At 46.3% G+C, this 18097-nt stretch overlaps 2 protein-coding genes across 14 annotated transcripts in view; both read right to left on the minus strand.

The window, feature by feature from the left end:
* Positions 1-396: 396 nt before the first annotated feature.
* INPP5E (inositol polyphosphate-5-phosphatase E) lies at positions 397-13001 on the minus strand. Of its 3 annotated transcripts, none has more exons than XM_035113155.3 (11): positions 12824-13001; positions 10574-11471; positions 9373-9496; positions 8361-8458; positions 7039-7163; positions 5483-5602; positions 4785-4892; positions 2653-2814; positions 2432-2547; positions 2082-2218; positions 397-1468 (listed from the first exon to the last, which is right to left on the minus strand). In XM_035113155.3, the coding sequence occupies exons 2-11, from the start codon at positions 11308-11310 to the stop codon at positions 1336-1338; spliced, it is 1860 nt and encodes a 619-aa protein (XP_034969046.3). In that variant the 5' UTR covers positions 11311-11471; positions 12824-13001; the 3' UTR covers positions 397-1335. The 3 variants fall into 3 exon arrangements, with proteins under 3 accessions (XP_034969046.3, XP_088520845.1, XP_088520846.1); XM_088664719.1 differs by having other exon boundaries at positions 2653-2811; positions 12824-12983; XM_088664720.1 differs by lacking the exon at positions 5483-5602 and having other exon boundaries at positions 12824-12983.
* An 865-nt stretch (positions 13002-13866) lies between these two features.
* Positions 13867-18097, minus strand: part of SEC16A (SEC16 homolog A, endoplasmic reticulum export factor) — a 40377-nt gene continuing 36146 nt past the window's right edge. For all 11 annotated transcript variants that reach the window (XR_004692447.3, XR_015948692.1, XR_015948693.1 and 8 more), the window contains 2 exons: positions 16945-17007; positions 13867-16566 (listed from right to left, as the gene is read on the minus strand). Coding sequence is in view for 8 of the 11 variants with exons in the window: in XM_088664724.1 (XP_088520850.1) it covers positions 16498-16566; positions 16945-17007 (132 nt within the window). In the remaining 3 variants the exon portion in view is untranslated. The remainder of the gene's footprint in view (positions 16567-16944; positions 17008-18097) is intronic.

Consider the following 18097-nt stretch of genomic DNA (forward strand, 5'->3'; position numbering starts at 1 on the left):
ACTCCTGTGAAAGAGGAGCAACTCAACCAGTCACTACCAGAAAGATGCCCCCCATCCCAAATCCATTAGTGCACAACAGGGATGAATAGGGGAGATTCCTGCATCTTTGGGGCATTTATAGGTGTGAAATTTGCCACAAGGCACAAAATTCAACCTATTAAAGAAACAAACTCCTACTCCAACATGGAACCATATTAATTTCCTTTTGCATTATTTACTCTGAGCAGAGTTTTAACATGTCACAACATTTAGGGGTTGAGTCCTGCCTTTTCAAAATAACTGAAAGCTTATCCTAACCTGATGGGATGCCTTCTGTTTGCTGTGTGAGGATGTTCGATAGTGAATCAGCAATGCAAACCGCAGCTGAAGAGGAAGGAAAGCCTGACACATTTGAAATAAATTTTTAGAAATGTGGCTCTTGGTTTATTAAATTATGGACACAAACGCAGTCCAAAGCAGTAACAAGCAACCAAATAGTGGAAGGGTAAACCCAAAACTCCAACATGCCTGCGGCTCTGCTTTGCACCTGTTGACAAGTCAAAATTTGGTCTTGCCACAAAGAATACTGATTTTTGTAGCCAGCTGGAAAGAGCCAAGCAACAAAGGTTCTTGGTTCAATGGAAACCAGAAAGCCTTCTATTTCTTAATACTACTAATCTATGTCCAGGTCTGGGAATGAGGGAAGATATCTGAGGCCCTTCCCAGGAGTTGCAACATGCCATCAGCACTCTCCCTGGCACTTCCTACTTCAAAAATAAATGTGCCTGTTCCAGATGGGGACTTTGCTCTTTCTGGAATTAAGAAAACAATGTGTTTTGGGGGGCAAATGAAGCTGGCAGCATGCTCAAATGTTTGCATATCCAGCTTCTTGGTGGCAGGGAACGAATGGAGCAAAAATACAGATGCAGAAGGTTCCTTGGTTCCCAAAGCTGGTTCCCAGAGGCACCTGATGAAAACCAAGATGTGAGTACATTGTCTTGAAACACAAAAGGGACGCCCATGACCCCTTTTCAGGCAAAAAGTTCCCCAAAACAGCATCAATGAGACAAGGGAGCACCTCAGTCTAGGAAAGTCTCCCCCCAGCCCCACTGGACAAGTTTGTTGCCTTCTTGTGATCAAGTGTCTACAAAGAGTCAGTCACTGTCAACCTCAGAGCATTCCTTCCATGTTTCCAGGCACAGCAGCGACAAGGCAGTTCCAAAGACCTGATGGCAGGAGGCCCCAAGCAACAGGTGCTGGTGCTCTTTCCTCCACAGGCCCTTTCACTGCGGGGAGCAGTCAGAAGCTACTCTTGTGCCCAGCTCAGAAAAGCCCTCTTTGGATGGCCCTTTGAGGTCAGGAAACAGAACAGACGGCACTGGCTTTTTGGTCCTTGAGTGCTTGCTTCCTCTGAAGTTCCCTGGTGATACGTCGCCTGATGCCAATCAAGTAGAGTTCTCGATCGAACTGGCCAGCAGCCAGTGGGATGCTGGAAAGAGACAAGGCAGCATTTAGGTGGGAAGTGACAAATATTTAGGTGGAGGAAGCTGCATCTTCACAAGCCATAAAATCAGGACTCTGGGACCTGCCTGGCATCTCCAACACTTGTTGAACTCTAACTCCCAGCAGCCCCATCATCAAGGCTCAGGGAAGATGCTGGTGCTGATGGTGGGGAGTATTATTCAGCAACATCCAGAGGGCCTCTGTTTCCCCATCCTTGCTATCAAGGGATATCCATGCCAGGTGTGGGGAACCTCCAGATAATAATAATAATAAATAATAAATAATAATAATAATAATGTATTACTTATATCCCACCCATCCAACTGGGTTGCCCCACCCAGCCCTCTAGTTAATCATGCTACTGTCAAAATAAAGACTTTTTACTGAATTAGCCCACACATCCCTCTCTGGGGACTAGTCTGCAAGACCTGTGCTGCCTGCCCATGACGCAATTCCTGTGCCAATGTGGTTCCCTACAGCAGGGGAACAAGTGCTGCCAGTCTGCTCTCCTTGGAGGCTGCTTAGTATCTACCCCTCACCTCCAGCCCTCCATCAGATTCATGCCAAAGGCCACCACAACCCAAAGTGTCAATACTAACTTGTCTCTTCCAGGCCTCACTTTGACACGAAATAACCCATATACAGGCCGGTGGTCTGACGTTTTGATCCCCAGGCAGGAAGAGTATTTCACAGCTTGAATGTCATCCTTGTGGCGGCTCCGGTAGATCACACGATCCTGAGAAGTCCACGGGGCGAAGAGGGGAAAGGTGAGTTAATCGCTACAGCAGAGAAACAGCCAGCTCTTTTCCTTTTCACAAGCACTTTCCTTTCACAAGCATAAAAAACACTCAGTGGCAAGAGCTGTACTTCTTTCCCACTAAGGCACAATATCATTCTTCCTGAAGTTTCCAGGTGAGATGCTATCTGCTGCTCACCTAGAAGTTCTTACCGTGTATGATGGTGTCCTCTGCTTGGAGGTAGTATCGTAGGAGTCCTGCCCAACATCAAACTTGTAGGAAGGGCGGAAAAGGATGGGAGCCTCTTGGAACCCCTTGAAAATTGATCCTGCAGGAGGGAAGGATGCAAGGAGTCAACTTTCCCCATGGTTTCATCAGGGCTGAATCAAGCTTTAGTTTTGGGGTGGAAACATGGCTGTGATATTCTCCTTACCACTGGCCATTTCCTTAATCAACTGGTCATGCTGTAGCAACTTAGACATGTCCGCTTCCAGCCCTTGGCTGAGGATCTGCTCCACCACCTCCCGATCCTCGTTCAGGCGGAAATTGAAGTCCCCGAACCAAAATACATTGTCAAAGTGGGTTGTGACGTCTGCTGCAGGGCCAAATGAAAGGGAGCTGGGATTAGGTGAGGAATCTTACCATGAGCACAGACCCTATTTAAGCTGAAGATCCAAGATGCAGAAGCTCAGCAACCAAATTGTGAGATGCAGGAGGTTGATGAGATTGTCACAACCCTTGACCTTTAAGAAGCACGTAAATAAACTGCAAAGTACTGCCCCTGTTAACGTTCTAAATTAAGGGGGATGCCTCCTCAGCAACTCAGCTCTGGAGCTCCCTTCTTCAAGGGCTTTGTGACGGCTTAAATACGTTCTCTTATGTTCATTGGGCCAAAGGAAAAGAAACTGTAACTGAGGAGGTTTTCAATCTCTCTAAAGATTGTGGACTTCCTCCTCCTCCCCTGCACAGGAGGGCAGCAGATTAGAAGTTTCAGCCCTAGTTAGTGGAAAGCCATTGCCTGTAATTGGCAGTTCCTCTACGTCACACTAAACCAGTGATGGGCAACCTTTTGAGCTTGGTGTGTCAAAATTAGCCAAAAAACCAAGCATAACTCGGGTGGTGTGTCACTTCGATAAATAAACCATAATTTCACGATATTTATAGTTTAAATAACAAAAATGTATAATTGTAAGATATAACTGTATTTAATAAACCAAAAACTAATTATTTAACTTACCTGTTTATTAAAGTTATTATTAAAGTTTTTTAATAAAATATTTTAAAAATATTTTAAAAGGGAAAAAAATAAGGCAAAACCCAGAGGTCTTTCCCAGTGGGACTCTGGGCTCAGGCCTTCCTCCAACGGGTCTGCTGCTGGGGAGGTGCACTCGGGTTGGGCCTGTGGCTCCTCTTGGCCCTCTTCAGCCCACCTCTCCCCTCACTCTCACTCCCTGAGAGGAGGTTTAAAATGCATTGGGGTTGACCCCCTCTTCCCCTTGCGGTTTTTTTTTTTTTTTTTTGCGCCCACCGCTGTCTCCTGCTTCAGTCTCCCAGATTTTTAACAGCTTCCCGGCTTTGTTCCACCCAGCCTTCTACCGCAGTTTTAAAATTATTATTCAATAAAGTTTTTAAGCTTCCACTTTTTCACTGGGGATTAACCCGCTGAATCGCTCCCGGGTACAGGCTTTCTCTCCGTGGGGCGGGAGCACTGAGTCGGCGTCTGTGTTCTCCCCTCAGATTCGGGGGACCCCTCCAACATCTCCCTTTTGCTGCAGGTATCCCTCCTGCACCTTCTTGGGGGCTTCGAAGCCTTGCAAACCCCCTTTATTCCCCTTCAGAGAGTGCTCGCCTTTCGGAGCTCCCGAGACGAGCGACCAGCAGCAATCCGTGGGAAACTGGAAGTGGCGGCGGTGGCGGTTTTCCACTGCCGGCCAGAAGTGAGGTCAAAAATCCCGCCGCATGTCACTGAAAATGGCTATGTGTGTCAGTGCCGACACGCGTGGCATAGGTTTGCCATCACTGCACTAAACTGTGGTTTAGCATGACATGCATGAGCAGGAAGAGCTCCAGCAAATTTCAGGCTCTGCCTTGCAGCTGGAAGGAGTAGCTCTAAGACCTTCACTTTGGCTTGTGTTAATTGTGTTTACCATTAACCACATGAAGGCTAGATACAGGTAGGTAGCCGTGTTGGTCTGAGTCGAAGCAAAGTAAAAAAAATTCCTTCAGTAGCACCTTAAAGACCAACTAAGTTTATATTTTGGTATGAGCTTTCGTGTGCATGCACACTTCTTCAGATACCTTCAGATACTAAGAAGTGTGCATGCACACGAAAGCTCATACCAATATATAAACTTAGTTGGTCTTTAAGGTGCTACTGAAGGAATTTTTTTTACTTCACATGAAGGCTAGACTACTGATTTGGACAGGGGGGGAAATTAGCTTATTTTTTTAGAACCAAGTTTCCCATGGTGGTTAACATTTACTTGGAAGGAGCAGCTCATTACAAAATCGCAAGTATTTCACACAACAAAAAAGGGCCTTTCTTCCAGACATCAAGCTACTCACAAGGGCTGGAGCGATAGGGGTTGGTATCTGGAATGTTTTTTGGAAGTGTAAGAGCCTGGATGGTTTTGTTGTAGTCCAGGACCCTCTCGGACACTTTGCCATCTCCAGCTGAAAAAGAAAAGACAGTCTGCTTAATGCAAGGCCTCTTCAAAACAGGAGACTGGGGACAGAGTTCATGGGGAGCTTCCTCTGGCAATTAATTATCAAGAGATTCCTATACAGAGAAGAGGAGATGGATTCTGTTTTGAAACCGAGCTGTACTGCACAGGTCCTGGGCAGGATGGGGTGTGGGCCACAAGGCAGTCCAATTTAGCAGTCAGCCCCATCAAGCAGGTTAAGCAAGATTTTCCTCAAAACAGACTATCCAAGGATCCAGAAACGCCACACATACAAATACAGACACCCAGCAATAGAAAAATGGGAAAAGGACAAAGACTGAGGAGAAGGACAAAGCCCAGAAATGTCAACAGAGGATAGTACATTAATTTCTCCACGCCATAGAGAAGCTCTATGTAATCTAAGACTTGGAGGAAAACATCTGCTCAATTGCCTTTCCTCTGCTTCCATCTCTCTCTCACAGACACACAGTCCCATATTCCACAAATACCTAGCCTGAACTGCATGGTTCATTTTAGAGCCTGCTCTTGTGTTCCTTGCCCCATCTGCTGCTTATATATGGAGCCTGAGGAGCTACTCACATGTGAAGTGGGAGGTAATGAAGAGGAAGGAAGTGCCGAAGAAGGTGAAGCAAACTCCGAGGGCCCCCTTGGTCTTGATCTGAGACACAATGCGAGTTGTCACGGTGGCATATTCCACCTCTGGAAGGAAGGAGGGCGAGAACGCCTGTCACAGGTGATGTACCCAACTCGTGGCCAATCCTGACCTCTGTCATAAACCAAGGTCACATGCCAGGCCAGCGGTGGTGGTTAAACAAGGGACTTTCCTTCCAAGAAAAGTCGAAACTTCTGCTTATATTGGTGCAGATTTCATCACATTGAAGAAAACCAGTAACAACCGAACCTTGGGTTTGGGTCATTTTAATTCTGTTGGATATTGCGGTTTTATGGGCATTAAAAAAATTAGATTGATTATAAATTGCTAGTTCTCTCTCTCCCATCCCACAGTCCTTACTTCAGAATGGTTTTCTAGGATTTGGGATTTAGTAGTAATGTATAAAATAAATTAGTTTATTGTAACTATGTATGGGGAAATATTCTGTATGATTTATTGAAAAAAGAGCAATTTTAATTTTGGTTTGGAATTAGAAGTTTCGAGAAGACATTAAGACCCTATTTATTATTTTTTTTACTTTAAAAAGAGTAATATATTATGTGCACATTTTTTCTCTTTTTATCCTATTCTGCGAAACATAGTAAGAATGAGAAAATATTATGTATGGTTTGTTTTAATATGCTGGAAGCTGCCTTGACCCCTAAAGGATGGGTGGGTGGGTGGATAGATAGATAGATAGATAAATAAATAAATAAATAAATAAATAAATACTGTCCCTAAATAAATTTAAATCCAGCTTGATTAGATTTAATACTTATACAGTATCTTGCTTTTCTATCAAAGTAATAATCAAAGCAGCTTAACAATGCAAAGCAATGAAAAACTAACTAATAAACTGAAACTGATACGGGAACAAATAGAAGAAGTCACCTTCACCCCGGTATGGCTCCCCTTGATCACATACACAGCCCAAAAAGACAATGACAAAAATCCACCAACAGCATACAAATCAATATGGCTAACCTGACCCAAAACACCCACCCACCCCACTCACACATGAAAACAAAGATCACCATAGCCAATCACAAACAAACAACCACACCCTAGGCCAACCCCAGCCTCTCTCACCACCAAAGGAACACAAGCGAATAGTAAAGAGAACCTGCACAAGCGACGCTGACACAAACCCCACACATACATTAAGTAAAATAGAAACATTGCCACCCGACCCCACTTCCACTCGCCTTTCCACCCTCCACCTCTTTCCCCCTTTTCTTCCTAAGGTAACACTAATGTCTCATCAAATGAAACTGATCTGTAGAAAATGTAACTTGAAAAAAGAGACATTGCACATACTTTTGTAAACCAAGAAATCTTTAATTAAAAATATGTTTAATTTTTTAAAAAAAACAATGCAAAGCAACAAAAATACTAAAACTACATATTCAAGATCAACGATAATAAATTCAATCCATAAATGACTTAAACTTTTTTCAAAGACCACCCAATTGGCAAGCCCCACCTGAGCAGAACCAGATGAGGTCCCTCCGCAGGAAAACTGACATGTAGAGCACACCGTGAGATGCCGCATAGAGCATGACGTAATGGGGGCCCAGCGTCTCCTGCAAGCGGATCTCCCACTCACGCCTGGCAGGGGGAAGCAGAGGAAAGGAAACCTGTTGCACGAGCTTCTCCTCACCCAGCCTTGAACTCCACCAGACATGTTTCAAAAAGGCTTGCTGGTGACAAGTGCCATGCTCATTTACATGACGTGGGAAGTCTGATACTGTTCTAAAAAGTGCAGGGAATCCTCAGCAGTGCCTCCAGATTTAGGTTGTACCCAGCTAAGTCCTACTCAGAGAAGACCCACTGAAATAAATGAACGTAAGTTAGTGTCATAGACTGGCTGGATGCAGAGGAGTGGTGGGAGGCAACAGCTGGGGAACCCCTTAGGGAACCCCTAAGGGAGGAAGGCTCTGTGCCAGAGGATTTGTGGTGGGACTATGATGAGTGGTCAGAGGGAGAAGGAGCAGTCTGGAAGGAGGAGGTGTCAGTAGTAGGAGAGGTAGCAGGGTTTAGTGAGCAGGAACAGGCTGTGGCAGAGGGCAGTTCAGACTGAGGCTAAAGCAGAGGCTAGAGCGGAGAGGGGTCAAGAGGCTGCTGAAGAATACAGGGAATCTCCTCCTGCTGCTGTGACCAGCTCCCCTCACCCGGTCTCTGAGAATGTGCAGAGAAATGAAAAGAGCAGTGAGTAGTTGTGTGCAGGCACGGTTTGAGACTGCGTGGGGAAAACTCTGGAGAGAAGAAGTCTTAGAGGGGGTGGGAAGGCAGGAAACTTTAGTCCTTGCAACTGCTTCATTGGGGCATGACCTCCTAGGAAAAGTTGCTGAGACCACTAGGCCTGAGCTCTGTTGCTGGTTTCTTTGAATAGAGATTTCACTTCACTGGCCTTGGGTGATTTGTTTTAGTTACTGACCCACGCCTGACTCAAGCCGACAGTTGTCCATCAGCTTAAATGCATCTACTCTGAGTAGGACTAGCACTAGATGCAACCCCAGACTTCTGAATCCTTGCAGGGAACTCTCTGCTCTGCCCACAACAGAGGCAAGGCAAAGCCCTCCTGCCTTCCAGGAGCCTTTATTTCAGACACTGACAATGATCCCAACTGAAGAAACAGGGTACACAGGAGGCCTGTACTGGCTACACTCTACAAGGGGAGCCTTGCCCTGCATGAGCTCAGGTGGCAGTGCTCAGCTACAGACTTTGACTCCTTGCAGGCAAACCACCCTCTGTGCAGTGGGTGGGGGTTATGAGGCCAAAGCCAAATTCTCTTGGTTTCCATACCTATCTGGGCAGCCTTCTTGGATCCCTATCACATACATGTCCTGGGCAAAGTCAGGGCCTGGCGGCAGCAGGAAATCATCCAACACCTCAGGGAGTTCCTGCAAGACAAGGAAGACTTTTCCAAACTCTAGGTGAGTACTTAAGTGGGAGGGTGAGAGGGAAGGAGAAGGAATGGACTCTCAAGGACACAAGCGCCAACAGGTTTAGGGGATGTAACCAGCAAGCTGACCACAAATCAATCCCATGCAGGTTCATTAAACCAATAGAGTTCTTTAGGTTTACAGACACACATCATGCTCTCCAGGTGTGCTTCCAATAAAGTTTCCATAAAGGTATCAAACAAGTTCAAAACAGGAATCATAAAGTGGCATATCACCAGGGAACACTTCTTAAGTGGCACACGTAAAATGTCACAAGGGATGTGAGCAGAAATGATCTACTCTGCCATCTTGCTTGCTGGATGTGGTGAAAGCTGTTATTGTGGCCAGATTTGCAGGATGTGCATGGCAGCAGGGCCGGCTCTACGGGGGGCGCCACGCAACCACGCTGCCCGCCCGCCCGTCGGCCGCTCCACCACGCAGCAGCGCCCTGGGCTACCGCGCTGAGCCCGCCCGAGCTGGAAAACGGGGCGGCAGAGGCACAGTGCCAGGGCACAAAAGGTGCTTAAGACAGCCCTGCATGGCAGAGGGAGGAAGAGGCTTCCCAGACAATTTTGGAGCCAGCTATGCATAGAAACATAAGAAGCCGCTTGATACTGAGCCAGTCCATCTAACTCAGTATTGTCTACAATGACTGGCAGTAGTGGCTCTGCAGGGTTTCTGATGAGACAATCCCAGTCCTGCCTGAAGATGCCTCTGGAGATGGAACCTGGGACGTTATGCATGCAAAGCAGGTGCTCTGCCGTTGAGCTATGATGGCACTTTCCAAATAAGTATTCTTGACTTGGCCAGACTCCCTGGATCAAAGGCCAATCACCAGGCAAAGCCCCCAGCCAGCCCTTTTCTTCCCTCACCTTTTGGCCCTGCATATTCCAGGTGGCAACAAAGATGCCAATGTTCCGGTCAGGAAAATACCGGTTCAATTCCTCTGCTCCCAGCAGCGCACCAGTCGCCAAAAGGCTGCCTTCCAAATAACTTCTGTAGAGAAAGGATAGTGCATTATTTCTTTTAAAAAATAATTATTATAAATTTGCTTCATTTGAGGCTGAAGTGAAAACTGCCCAGTGATGCAATAGCACTATTGTCCTGTCTGGGTGGGGTTTCTACTGTAGAGGTGTGCTGTGCCACATCCTGCACTCTTGGTGCTCGAAAGATGGGTCTGGAAACAGAACAACAGCTGATGAGGCCACTGTGATAGCAAAGAAATACACTCCTAAAGCCCAACACATAACCTGTTCACTGCATTCAAGACCATACTTCACCAAGAGTCCCATGGAGAGTATGCAGCAGTAAATCAAACTGTAAGATGTAACTCAAGCGTGTGTCACTATGGCCAGATCTACACCCTCAAGGCGCTGGCTGGCATGTCAGTCTAAGTGGAGCTGGGGCCTTGTTGGCCAAGGCTGTCACCTGGACAACTGCAATGCCACAATTCGCTATCCCAGATTGCCTTCCTCATTCTTTCTTCCTTGGGAAATGAAAAACAAAACAAAAACAGAGTTTGGGAAACATCCTATGAGAGTCAGGGAAGGCAGGCAGGTGGGGAATTACCTACCGTAGTTGAAAGGTAGTCCCCTTCTATTACGTATTGGTGTAACAAAATACAGCAGGATGCTCAATCATAAATACTACTGGGAATCCTGTAAAATATATTATATTCTTCTATTTATTTGCTTTTTTTGTTTTCCTTCATTCCTTTCTTCAAACAAGTTGTGCTTCTTAGTGCTATTTATTTCTTTTTGTGTGTGTTTATATTCATAAGCTATTGGAAATAAAAAGAAGACAAATGAACTAAAAGTTTAAATCAAATATATTTTGAAAAGCTAAGGGGCCCTTTCAGGAAAGAGATGTGAATGGGTTATCAGATTCCTGCCAACTCCTGTTCAAAAGTCTTTCCCTGGGACGACCTCAGGGATTTTTTATTCCAACAGAAAATTCCATCCCCACCTCACTGAGCACTGTGAGAAATAGCCCAAGTGTACCTGTGGAGGAATGCTCTATGCAAGCCCCATGAGTCCCCCTTTTGACTGCCCCCCCATGCTACAAGGACCCTACCTGTTCCGCACATCCCTGACGCGGATGGGGGTCAAGAGGCTGAAAGTGGACTTCATGGAGGCGGTGGAGCAGTTGTCACAAACCATCCCGCGGCTGTGGAGCCTGGTGTCACTCCAGCTGCTGCCTGCCCTTGGAAAGGCACTCTGGGAGCAAAGCCTGTAATCCGCCCAATCTGGGTCGATCTTATTAGTTGTCCTCAGAAAAGGGAAGGAGCCATCAAGCTCCAGAGGGGGCGGAGGATGGGTGGGCGTCACTTTAGACAGCTTCCCATGCAAGTTGCCATGCCTGGTGGGGGGTGCCTCCAAGGCTTGCTGCAAGCCGCAAATGGATTCCTGGTCACAGTGCAAATTGCTCGTGGAGGCTGCCATCTGTTCTGGAGGATTCTCCTCTTGGAGGGATCCATTGGAGGAGCCTATCTCTGAGGGATCCACCAAGCTGTCTCGGCTCATCCTGAAGAGCCTCCTCCTCCGCCCGATCAGTTCATCAAGAGAAGAAGTCCGCTCAAGTCTTGGGGGCTTGCGGGGAGGCTTTGGGGTGAATGACCTGAGCTGTGTGTGGGCCTGGAACCCTTCTACATGGCTTTCCAAAGCGTTGTTGAAAAAGGAAGCCTGGATTTCTTGCTGGTGCTTGGAGAGGAAATCCACATTGTCACCTGCCTCCTGTCTGGCAGCCCGAGCAGCCTCCTTGGGTGGTAGGTTTTGTGGTACTTTGTCCTCAGGGTTTGGTGTGTGCTCCATTGTCCCCTAGGAAAATCCATTGGGTATCCCATCTACGCAGAAGTCAAGGAAACAGCCTAAGGCATGTTTTCCTGAGTGGGAAAAGAACCCCCAATCAGGACACCGGTGTCAGGAACAGAAGGCCTGTTGCCTGAACATGAAGATGCATTTCTGGGATCCACCTAGGAATAATAACAACAACAATGTATTTTTTAAAAAAAAAGATTAGCCAAGATTATTAAAGGCTTCCCACCTGAAGCTCCCAACCTCCACATAGGATCTCTGCTTTCTAGAATAATTGTTTTTTATTAGTTTTTATAAGAGTGCTTTTGGTGTTTTATGTTGTTATCGTATTGGACTGTGAATATGATATTCTGGGCTCCCTTTGGGCAGGACAAAGATGTAACAAGCAAATAATTTAAATATTATTATTGATTAGCCAGGTCACTCCCATTTGACAGGTGGCCAGCTGAGACTGACTCCCAAGTCAGGAATCTGGGATGAGGGTGCATCAGTTGATTCAGGGGTGCTTTATTTCCACAGCCTGCAACTGTGTGGGAATACCGTCATGAGCAGTGACAGTGTTTGTGTACACAGAATCTGCCTGGTAGCAGCTATTCAAGTCTAAAGCTCTGTAAAGGTGCTGCCACTCTAAGGCTCAGTCACGCCCCTCCGTTTCCCAGAGAAGCTGCAAGGACCCATAGCTACAAGCAAACAGTTCGACTCAGCCAACACACATCTTTCCATGGCAGGTTTCTCAGGGATTGCTTGAATCAAGAAACATGAGGTTGGCAGTCATGTTTGGGAAGAAGACAGGACTGGATTCAAGACCTGCTTCTTCTACAGCCACTCTTGCTTAGCCTCTTTAGCCCTGTCTATAAAATGGGAATAGCAGCTGCCCCTGTGGGCACAAGCACGCTAAGCAGCAGTGGCTGATGGCTCTGCCCCAAGGCTTTTGTCAAGGCAATGATCCAGTGCTCAAAAGGAGGGATGCCAGCAGAACCAAGGGCCTGTTGGAGACTGTAAAAACTTTAGCATACACTGTGAGTTTCAATGGGACATTTAAGCAGCTACCCAGCTAAGTTATACTAGAGAGTAGAGTGGACCCACTGGAGGTTAATGGAACTATGTTAGCCGTGTCCACTATTCTGCAGTGTGTGTTTATATATTTATATTGACCTTAAAAACAAAATGTTGCTGTGATACAGTATTTCATACAACTACACACACACACACACAATGCATGTAAGCACGAAATAGAACTCTACCGAAGTTTCCTCTGGAGCCCTTTTAGAATTGCGGTTTGTCACCAAGATAATATATATATGTCATTGTGATTAACCAAAAAAACCCCAAACATTTGTATTAAAGCAGCCGAGCCGATGAAGGTGCGATTCAAACCGTTTCCCTGCATATTATTCACAGTAATAATATGTAACACAGTAACATACACACACAACGTGCGTTGAGACTCCCTGTCCCGGGACAAGCCCCCCCATCCTCTTCCCCCCCGCCTCCATCAGCACCCCCAAACCTGCAACTCTCTGAATGAGGCCAGGCCGCTTCCCTCCCCGGCCTCTCGTCGCCGCTGCCCTCCTCTGCCTCCTCCTGCGGGGCCTCCCTGGTGCTCCTCCCAGCCGCCTCACCAGGCGAGGGGAGCCAGAAGCTCGAGTCCTCTTCGGAACCGCCGCCTCAGAGAAGGGCCTCGCGGCGGGGACTCCAATTCCCATCAGCCCCCGCGAGGGAGGCCAATGGCAGGGCATGACGGGAGTTGGAGTTCCGAAACACCTGTAGGGGTGTCCTGGAGGGGTGTCTTCCCAACCACGAACCACTACGACGAGGGCTTTTACTACTTTAAAATAAATGGATGCTGCCTTTCTATCTTTGAAACAACAGCAACAATAGGAGTACTACTTCATATAGTAAGACACCACTTTCTGAACGTTCAGTGTCCGTAGTACATTGTGAGGGGGATCCCTACGTTAGTCCCATACTGCAGCCGTGGGCTGAAAGCCTTTAAGGATCACCTCTGTGGCCCTCCTGGGATTTTTGGATTCCAACGCCCATGAGCCTGAGAAGACATCCAATGGCTAGGCATGATGGGAGTTGTAGTCCAATAACACCTTTAGGGCCACAGCTCTCCCCCTGCTCCTCTCAAATTCACAGCTTTACTCATTTACTACGTTTATGTTCCAACTCCCCCACCCACCCACGAATTGATGGCAGCAAACAATGGTCTCCCTCTCCCACTTCGATCTTCACAATGACCCTGTGAGGTAGGTAAGGCTGAGATGGGGCCCACAAGCGCCAGCTGGCTGTATCCACTGAACCTGATTGGACAGGAGTAACGGCAGTGCATTGATTTCAGTAGGTCTGCTATGAGCAGGCGGCAATCCTAGTTTTCCAGCTCCTTTATTAGCATTATCTAACATGGTGGTGAGGGGAAGATGCCTATGGTTCTACTGTGGCACATGGTAGTCTTCTGTTGTTGTGACCAGCCCCTCCCCTACGGAAGAGATATATTTTGAGAACCCCAATTCTTCTGCGTGACCCCCCAATAACCACAAGCCAAGTAAATTGTGAAACGTGCTTCAGAGCACAGAAAATTTTATTTTTTAAAAGAATGTACAGTGTGTCAATTCTAACATTTAGAGAGGACAGGGAGAAGGCTCTCTGTGCCAAGGAAAACCTCTTGAGCTGAGAACATGTTTTGGCGGGTCCACATGGGAAGACACAGAATTAGAGACAGCTGCACAAAAGGGCAGAATGGCCAGTGGGGCACAAGTATTGGAGAAGACTTGGAAGGTAAAAAAAGAAGCAGCCATCATCACGCTGTCTGCAAAAAGTCCAGGGCTCTTGAACGTGGATCGTTAACAATTCCTCATGAACACAAGTTATCCCTTTGTCATATGTTTAAGGCTTTCCAGATTCCAAATATGTGGGTTTAACCCACAAAGACTCCAGAGTCAATAAATCAATAATCATCATCATGATTTTTAATATGCTACCCATCTGACTGGGTTACCCCAGCCACTCTGGATGGCTTCCAACAAATTAAAACACAATTAAAATCAACCATTTAAAATTCCCTGTATAGGGCAGCCTTCAGATGTCTTCTGAAAGTCAGATAATTGTTTTTTCTTTGACATCTGATGGAAGAGCATTCTAGAGGGAGGGTGCCACTGCCGAGAAGGCCCTCTGCCTGGTTCCCTCTAACCTCACTTCTTGCAATGAGGGAACTACCAGAAAGCCCTCAGAGTTGGATCTCAGTGTCTGGGCTGAATGATGGGGTGGAGATGCTCCTTCAGATATGCAGGGACAAAGCCATTTAGAACTTTAAAGCACCAACATTTTGAATTGTGCTCGGAAACGTACTGGGAGCCAATGTAGATATAATTTAGGACCAGTGTTATATGGCCCCAGAAGCTGTTCCCCATCACCAGTCTGGCAGCCGTGTTTTGGATTAGTTGTAGCTTCCAAATCACCTTCAAAGGTAGCCCCACGTACAGCACATTGCAGTAGTCCAAGTGGGAGAAAACCAGAGCATGTACCACTCTGGCGAGACAGTGTGCAGGCAGGTAGGGTCTCAGCCTGTGTACCAGGTGGAGTTGATAGACAGCTGCCCTGGACAGAGTTGACCTATGCCTCAATGGACAGCAGTGAGTCCAAAATGACTCCCAGGCTGCACACCTGGTTTAAGGAGCCCAGTTACCCCATTCAGAACCAGGGAATCCCCCCTACCTGCCCACCCTCTGTCCCCCAGAAACAGTACATCTGTCTTGTGAAAATTCAACCTTAATCCATTAGCCGCCATCCATCCCCCCACTGCCTCTGGACAACCACATAGTACATTTACCACCTTCACTGGTTCTGATTTAAACAGGAGGTAAAGCTGGGTATCATCCACGTATTGGTGAACATCCAGCTCAAACCCCCTGATGATCTCTACCAGTGGTTTCAGTGTTAAAAAGCATGGGGGAGAGGACAGAAACCAGAGGCATCCCACAAGTGAGTGCCCAGGGGTCCAGACACTCCCCATTCCTTTCTGGACACGATGCAGGAGGAAGGAGCTGAACCACTGCATAACAGTGCCTCCAACTTAACATCTCATTCATCTCTTCAGCATGATTGGTTGTGGTAGGAGAGTGAATTGGCTCCATCACTACCACAGCAAATCTTAACTCAGCATATAAATAAATATTTAAGTCTCCCTCCTGTTGGGGTTCTGTCAGGCTTAAGAAGATGTGAGTGTGGCCTACCTCAAAGGGAGGGTTGGCTGAATCAAAATCTCCTTGATTTAATAGAATACCACAGTGATCCTGATCATGAAGGAAGAGAAAGACCCTCCCCCACTTAAAAAACAACAACCTTTAAACCATTACTGCATTAATTTAGAGATTTATAATCAAGAGAGAGAGAGAGATATTGCACTTCAAGAGGAATCGCCAGAGAGAACAGCATCATCTACGATATAAAGAGCTTCTGGGAGGTTTTTTTTTTTACTATACAGTGGCTGCAGAAGGAGCCTAAACACAAACTACATACATACTAGAGAAAATCCACTTCCAATTAATTTTAATTACAAATCACAGTTTTCCTTTTTCCTTTCATTATACATATATCTATTTGGATGAGCTATGTTTCCTGCCTCCCACTCAAAGGGAGGAGGTGTATTGTGGGAGAAAGGTCAATATGTCAAGAAAAATCCCAGCCAAATATATCTTAAATGCTTCAGGATAAGCAACAAATGTAGGCTGGTGCTTTTATATGCATAAAACTGTGCCCCAATCCCTGTAAGGCCACAAACTGCAATGTTAAAGGTGACAAATATCCCCCTAAATATTGGGAAAGCGCTTCCCTTTCTTAAAGCATTCAGAAACCACTGAAGAATATATGGATTCTAATCAGAGTCAGCCAAAGGCGGGGGGGAGGACAGCCCTCTCCCCGCCTTTCTTTTGATTCTTGCAGCAGAGTAGCCATTTCATAACAGGGGATTTGTCTCTCTCTGGAGTTAGAACACTCCAGCTGGCTTTTACGTAACGGGGTGCATTTGATAACTGATGCAAGTCAAGAGTCTCAGTGGGAAAAGCCACCAAAATGAATCTTCCCCTCAATATGAGAGAGGACAGATTCTGTACGTGGCATGGGATTTTGAGAAATTCTTTGTAAATTCATGTGTGACGGCCCAGGTGACAGACTTGCTGGGTGCTATTTTAAGGTGGGGTATTTTCTCTGTCCAATTCTGCCATGTCTTGAGTTTCCTGAAGCTGCAGCAGGCTGGAAAAAGACAAGAAAAAACAAAGCTGAATCCAATTTCTACCTACGCAAGAGAAGAAGAAGAAAAATCAACAACCCACAAACAGAATGTTTTATTTATTTATTAAATTTGTACACAGCCCTACATTTGTATGTCTCAGGGCAGTTCACACCAGGGACGTTTTCATAAATGTATGGGAACACTACTTCCCTTTGACTCCAAGCTGAATATATAAACCCCCAAAGCAAAGCATCTGGAAATCTGTGCCAAATCACCCTGAATCCCCAAAGCTGAAAGGCTTTTGCAAAAGCATCCCCCAAGCAAACCTGTGGGTTGAGGTGAGACCAGGGGGCATGTACATGTGTGTTTTGTGCGTTTCCAAGAATGAACAATGTTACCTGCACAAACTGGGAAGGGTTGTAAAACTGGACTGTGCCGGCTGGGGGTCCTCCTGAAGGTGGCTGCAGTGGAGGAGGAGAAGAAGAGCTTTCCATTAGTGAGATGCAAACAAGAAGAGGCATCATCGTTTCTTACCAAGTTCACTTTGTGCACTTGACAGATGGAAGGAAGAGGTTGCATAACACCGCCAGCGCCCCCAAGTAGGTGCAGAGCAACAGAAGTTTGTTGTTATACATGGATGAAAACACACAAGACACACACACAAAAGGAACTAAACCCACGCACCCCCCCCCCAGCACTTCAAGAAGTTTCCCACATTGTCAACAGCAGCAGCAGTGCAGGGTCATGGCCAAACCAAGGCACATGCACAGACCCAAAATGACTTGCTTGTTTGGAGCATGCGGGAGAAAGAGCAGAAGGGGTTAATGGTGGCCAGTTGCTTGAGGAAGCACCAGCCAGCAGCCTGCGTTAGTGAGGCTTATGCCTTGCTTGAGAAACGCATGGTGGACTTGCCCCAATTCATGTTGTCAGAGGAGCTCCCCCCCTCCCCCCCTGGAGATGAAAGTATAAGAAGCATTTGGCTTCTCCCTCACAGAGCTGGGGGAAAGACTTTTGTGCTCCTTGCATTTTAAAGGCTAAAAGGCCCAGATGAAGAAAACCTGCTTTGGGGGCTCCTCCAAACGTAAAAGGCCTTAACCCAGACAGATCTATTATTAGAACATTTTGATCTCCAAAAATTGCGCTGTTAGAAGCACCACAACGTCCATTCCACATTTGTGAAAATTCAGTCTTTTGGTGTGGTAGGAACTCTGGAACTCCCTGCTTATTGGTGTTAGGAAGGTGCCCTCTTGCTCTATTGCTTTAGACACCTGCTGAAAACTTTTCTGCTTCAGCAAGACTATCCAGACCTGTTTGCTTGTTTCATAAAAATTATACACCTCTCAATTGTAAAAAGAAAACCCTGGTGACCAATGGGATGACAGATGTTGCAGCCAGATCGTGCCCTCACATCCAAAAGAAAACCTCAAAGTGGTTTACCAAAAATAAAATAGAACAATAAAATTACCACTAAGAAGAATTTACAGTAACGATTTAGGAATTTCAAAAAATGTAAAAATAGCAGTAGACTAAAAACAGATTAAAACTTGCATC

The sequence above is a fragment of the Zootoca vivipara genome, chromosome Z2, assembly GCF_965207765.1.
Source record: "Zootoca vivipara chromosome Z2, rZooViv2.hap1.1, whole genome shotgun sequence".
Taxonomy (NCBI): Eukaryota; Metazoa; Chordata; class Lepidosauria; order Squamata; family Lacertidae; genus Zootoca; species Zootoca vivipara.

Excerpts from the sequence above, each read along its gene's own strand:
- INPP5E (XM_035113155.3), bottom strand. The coding sequence starts at position 11,310 with ATGGAGCACACACCAAACCCTGAGGACAAAGTACCACAAAACCTACCA. Across the intron at positions 9,497-10,573 it reads GTCAGGGATGTGCGGAACAG|AAGTTATTTGGAAGGCAGCC; the intron begins GTAGGGTCCTTG and ends CTTTCTCTACAG. Across the intron at positions 2,548-2,652 it reads GATTAAGGAAATGGCCAGTG|GATCAATTTTCAAGGGGTTC; the intron begins GTAAGGAGAATA and ends TCCCTCCTGCAG.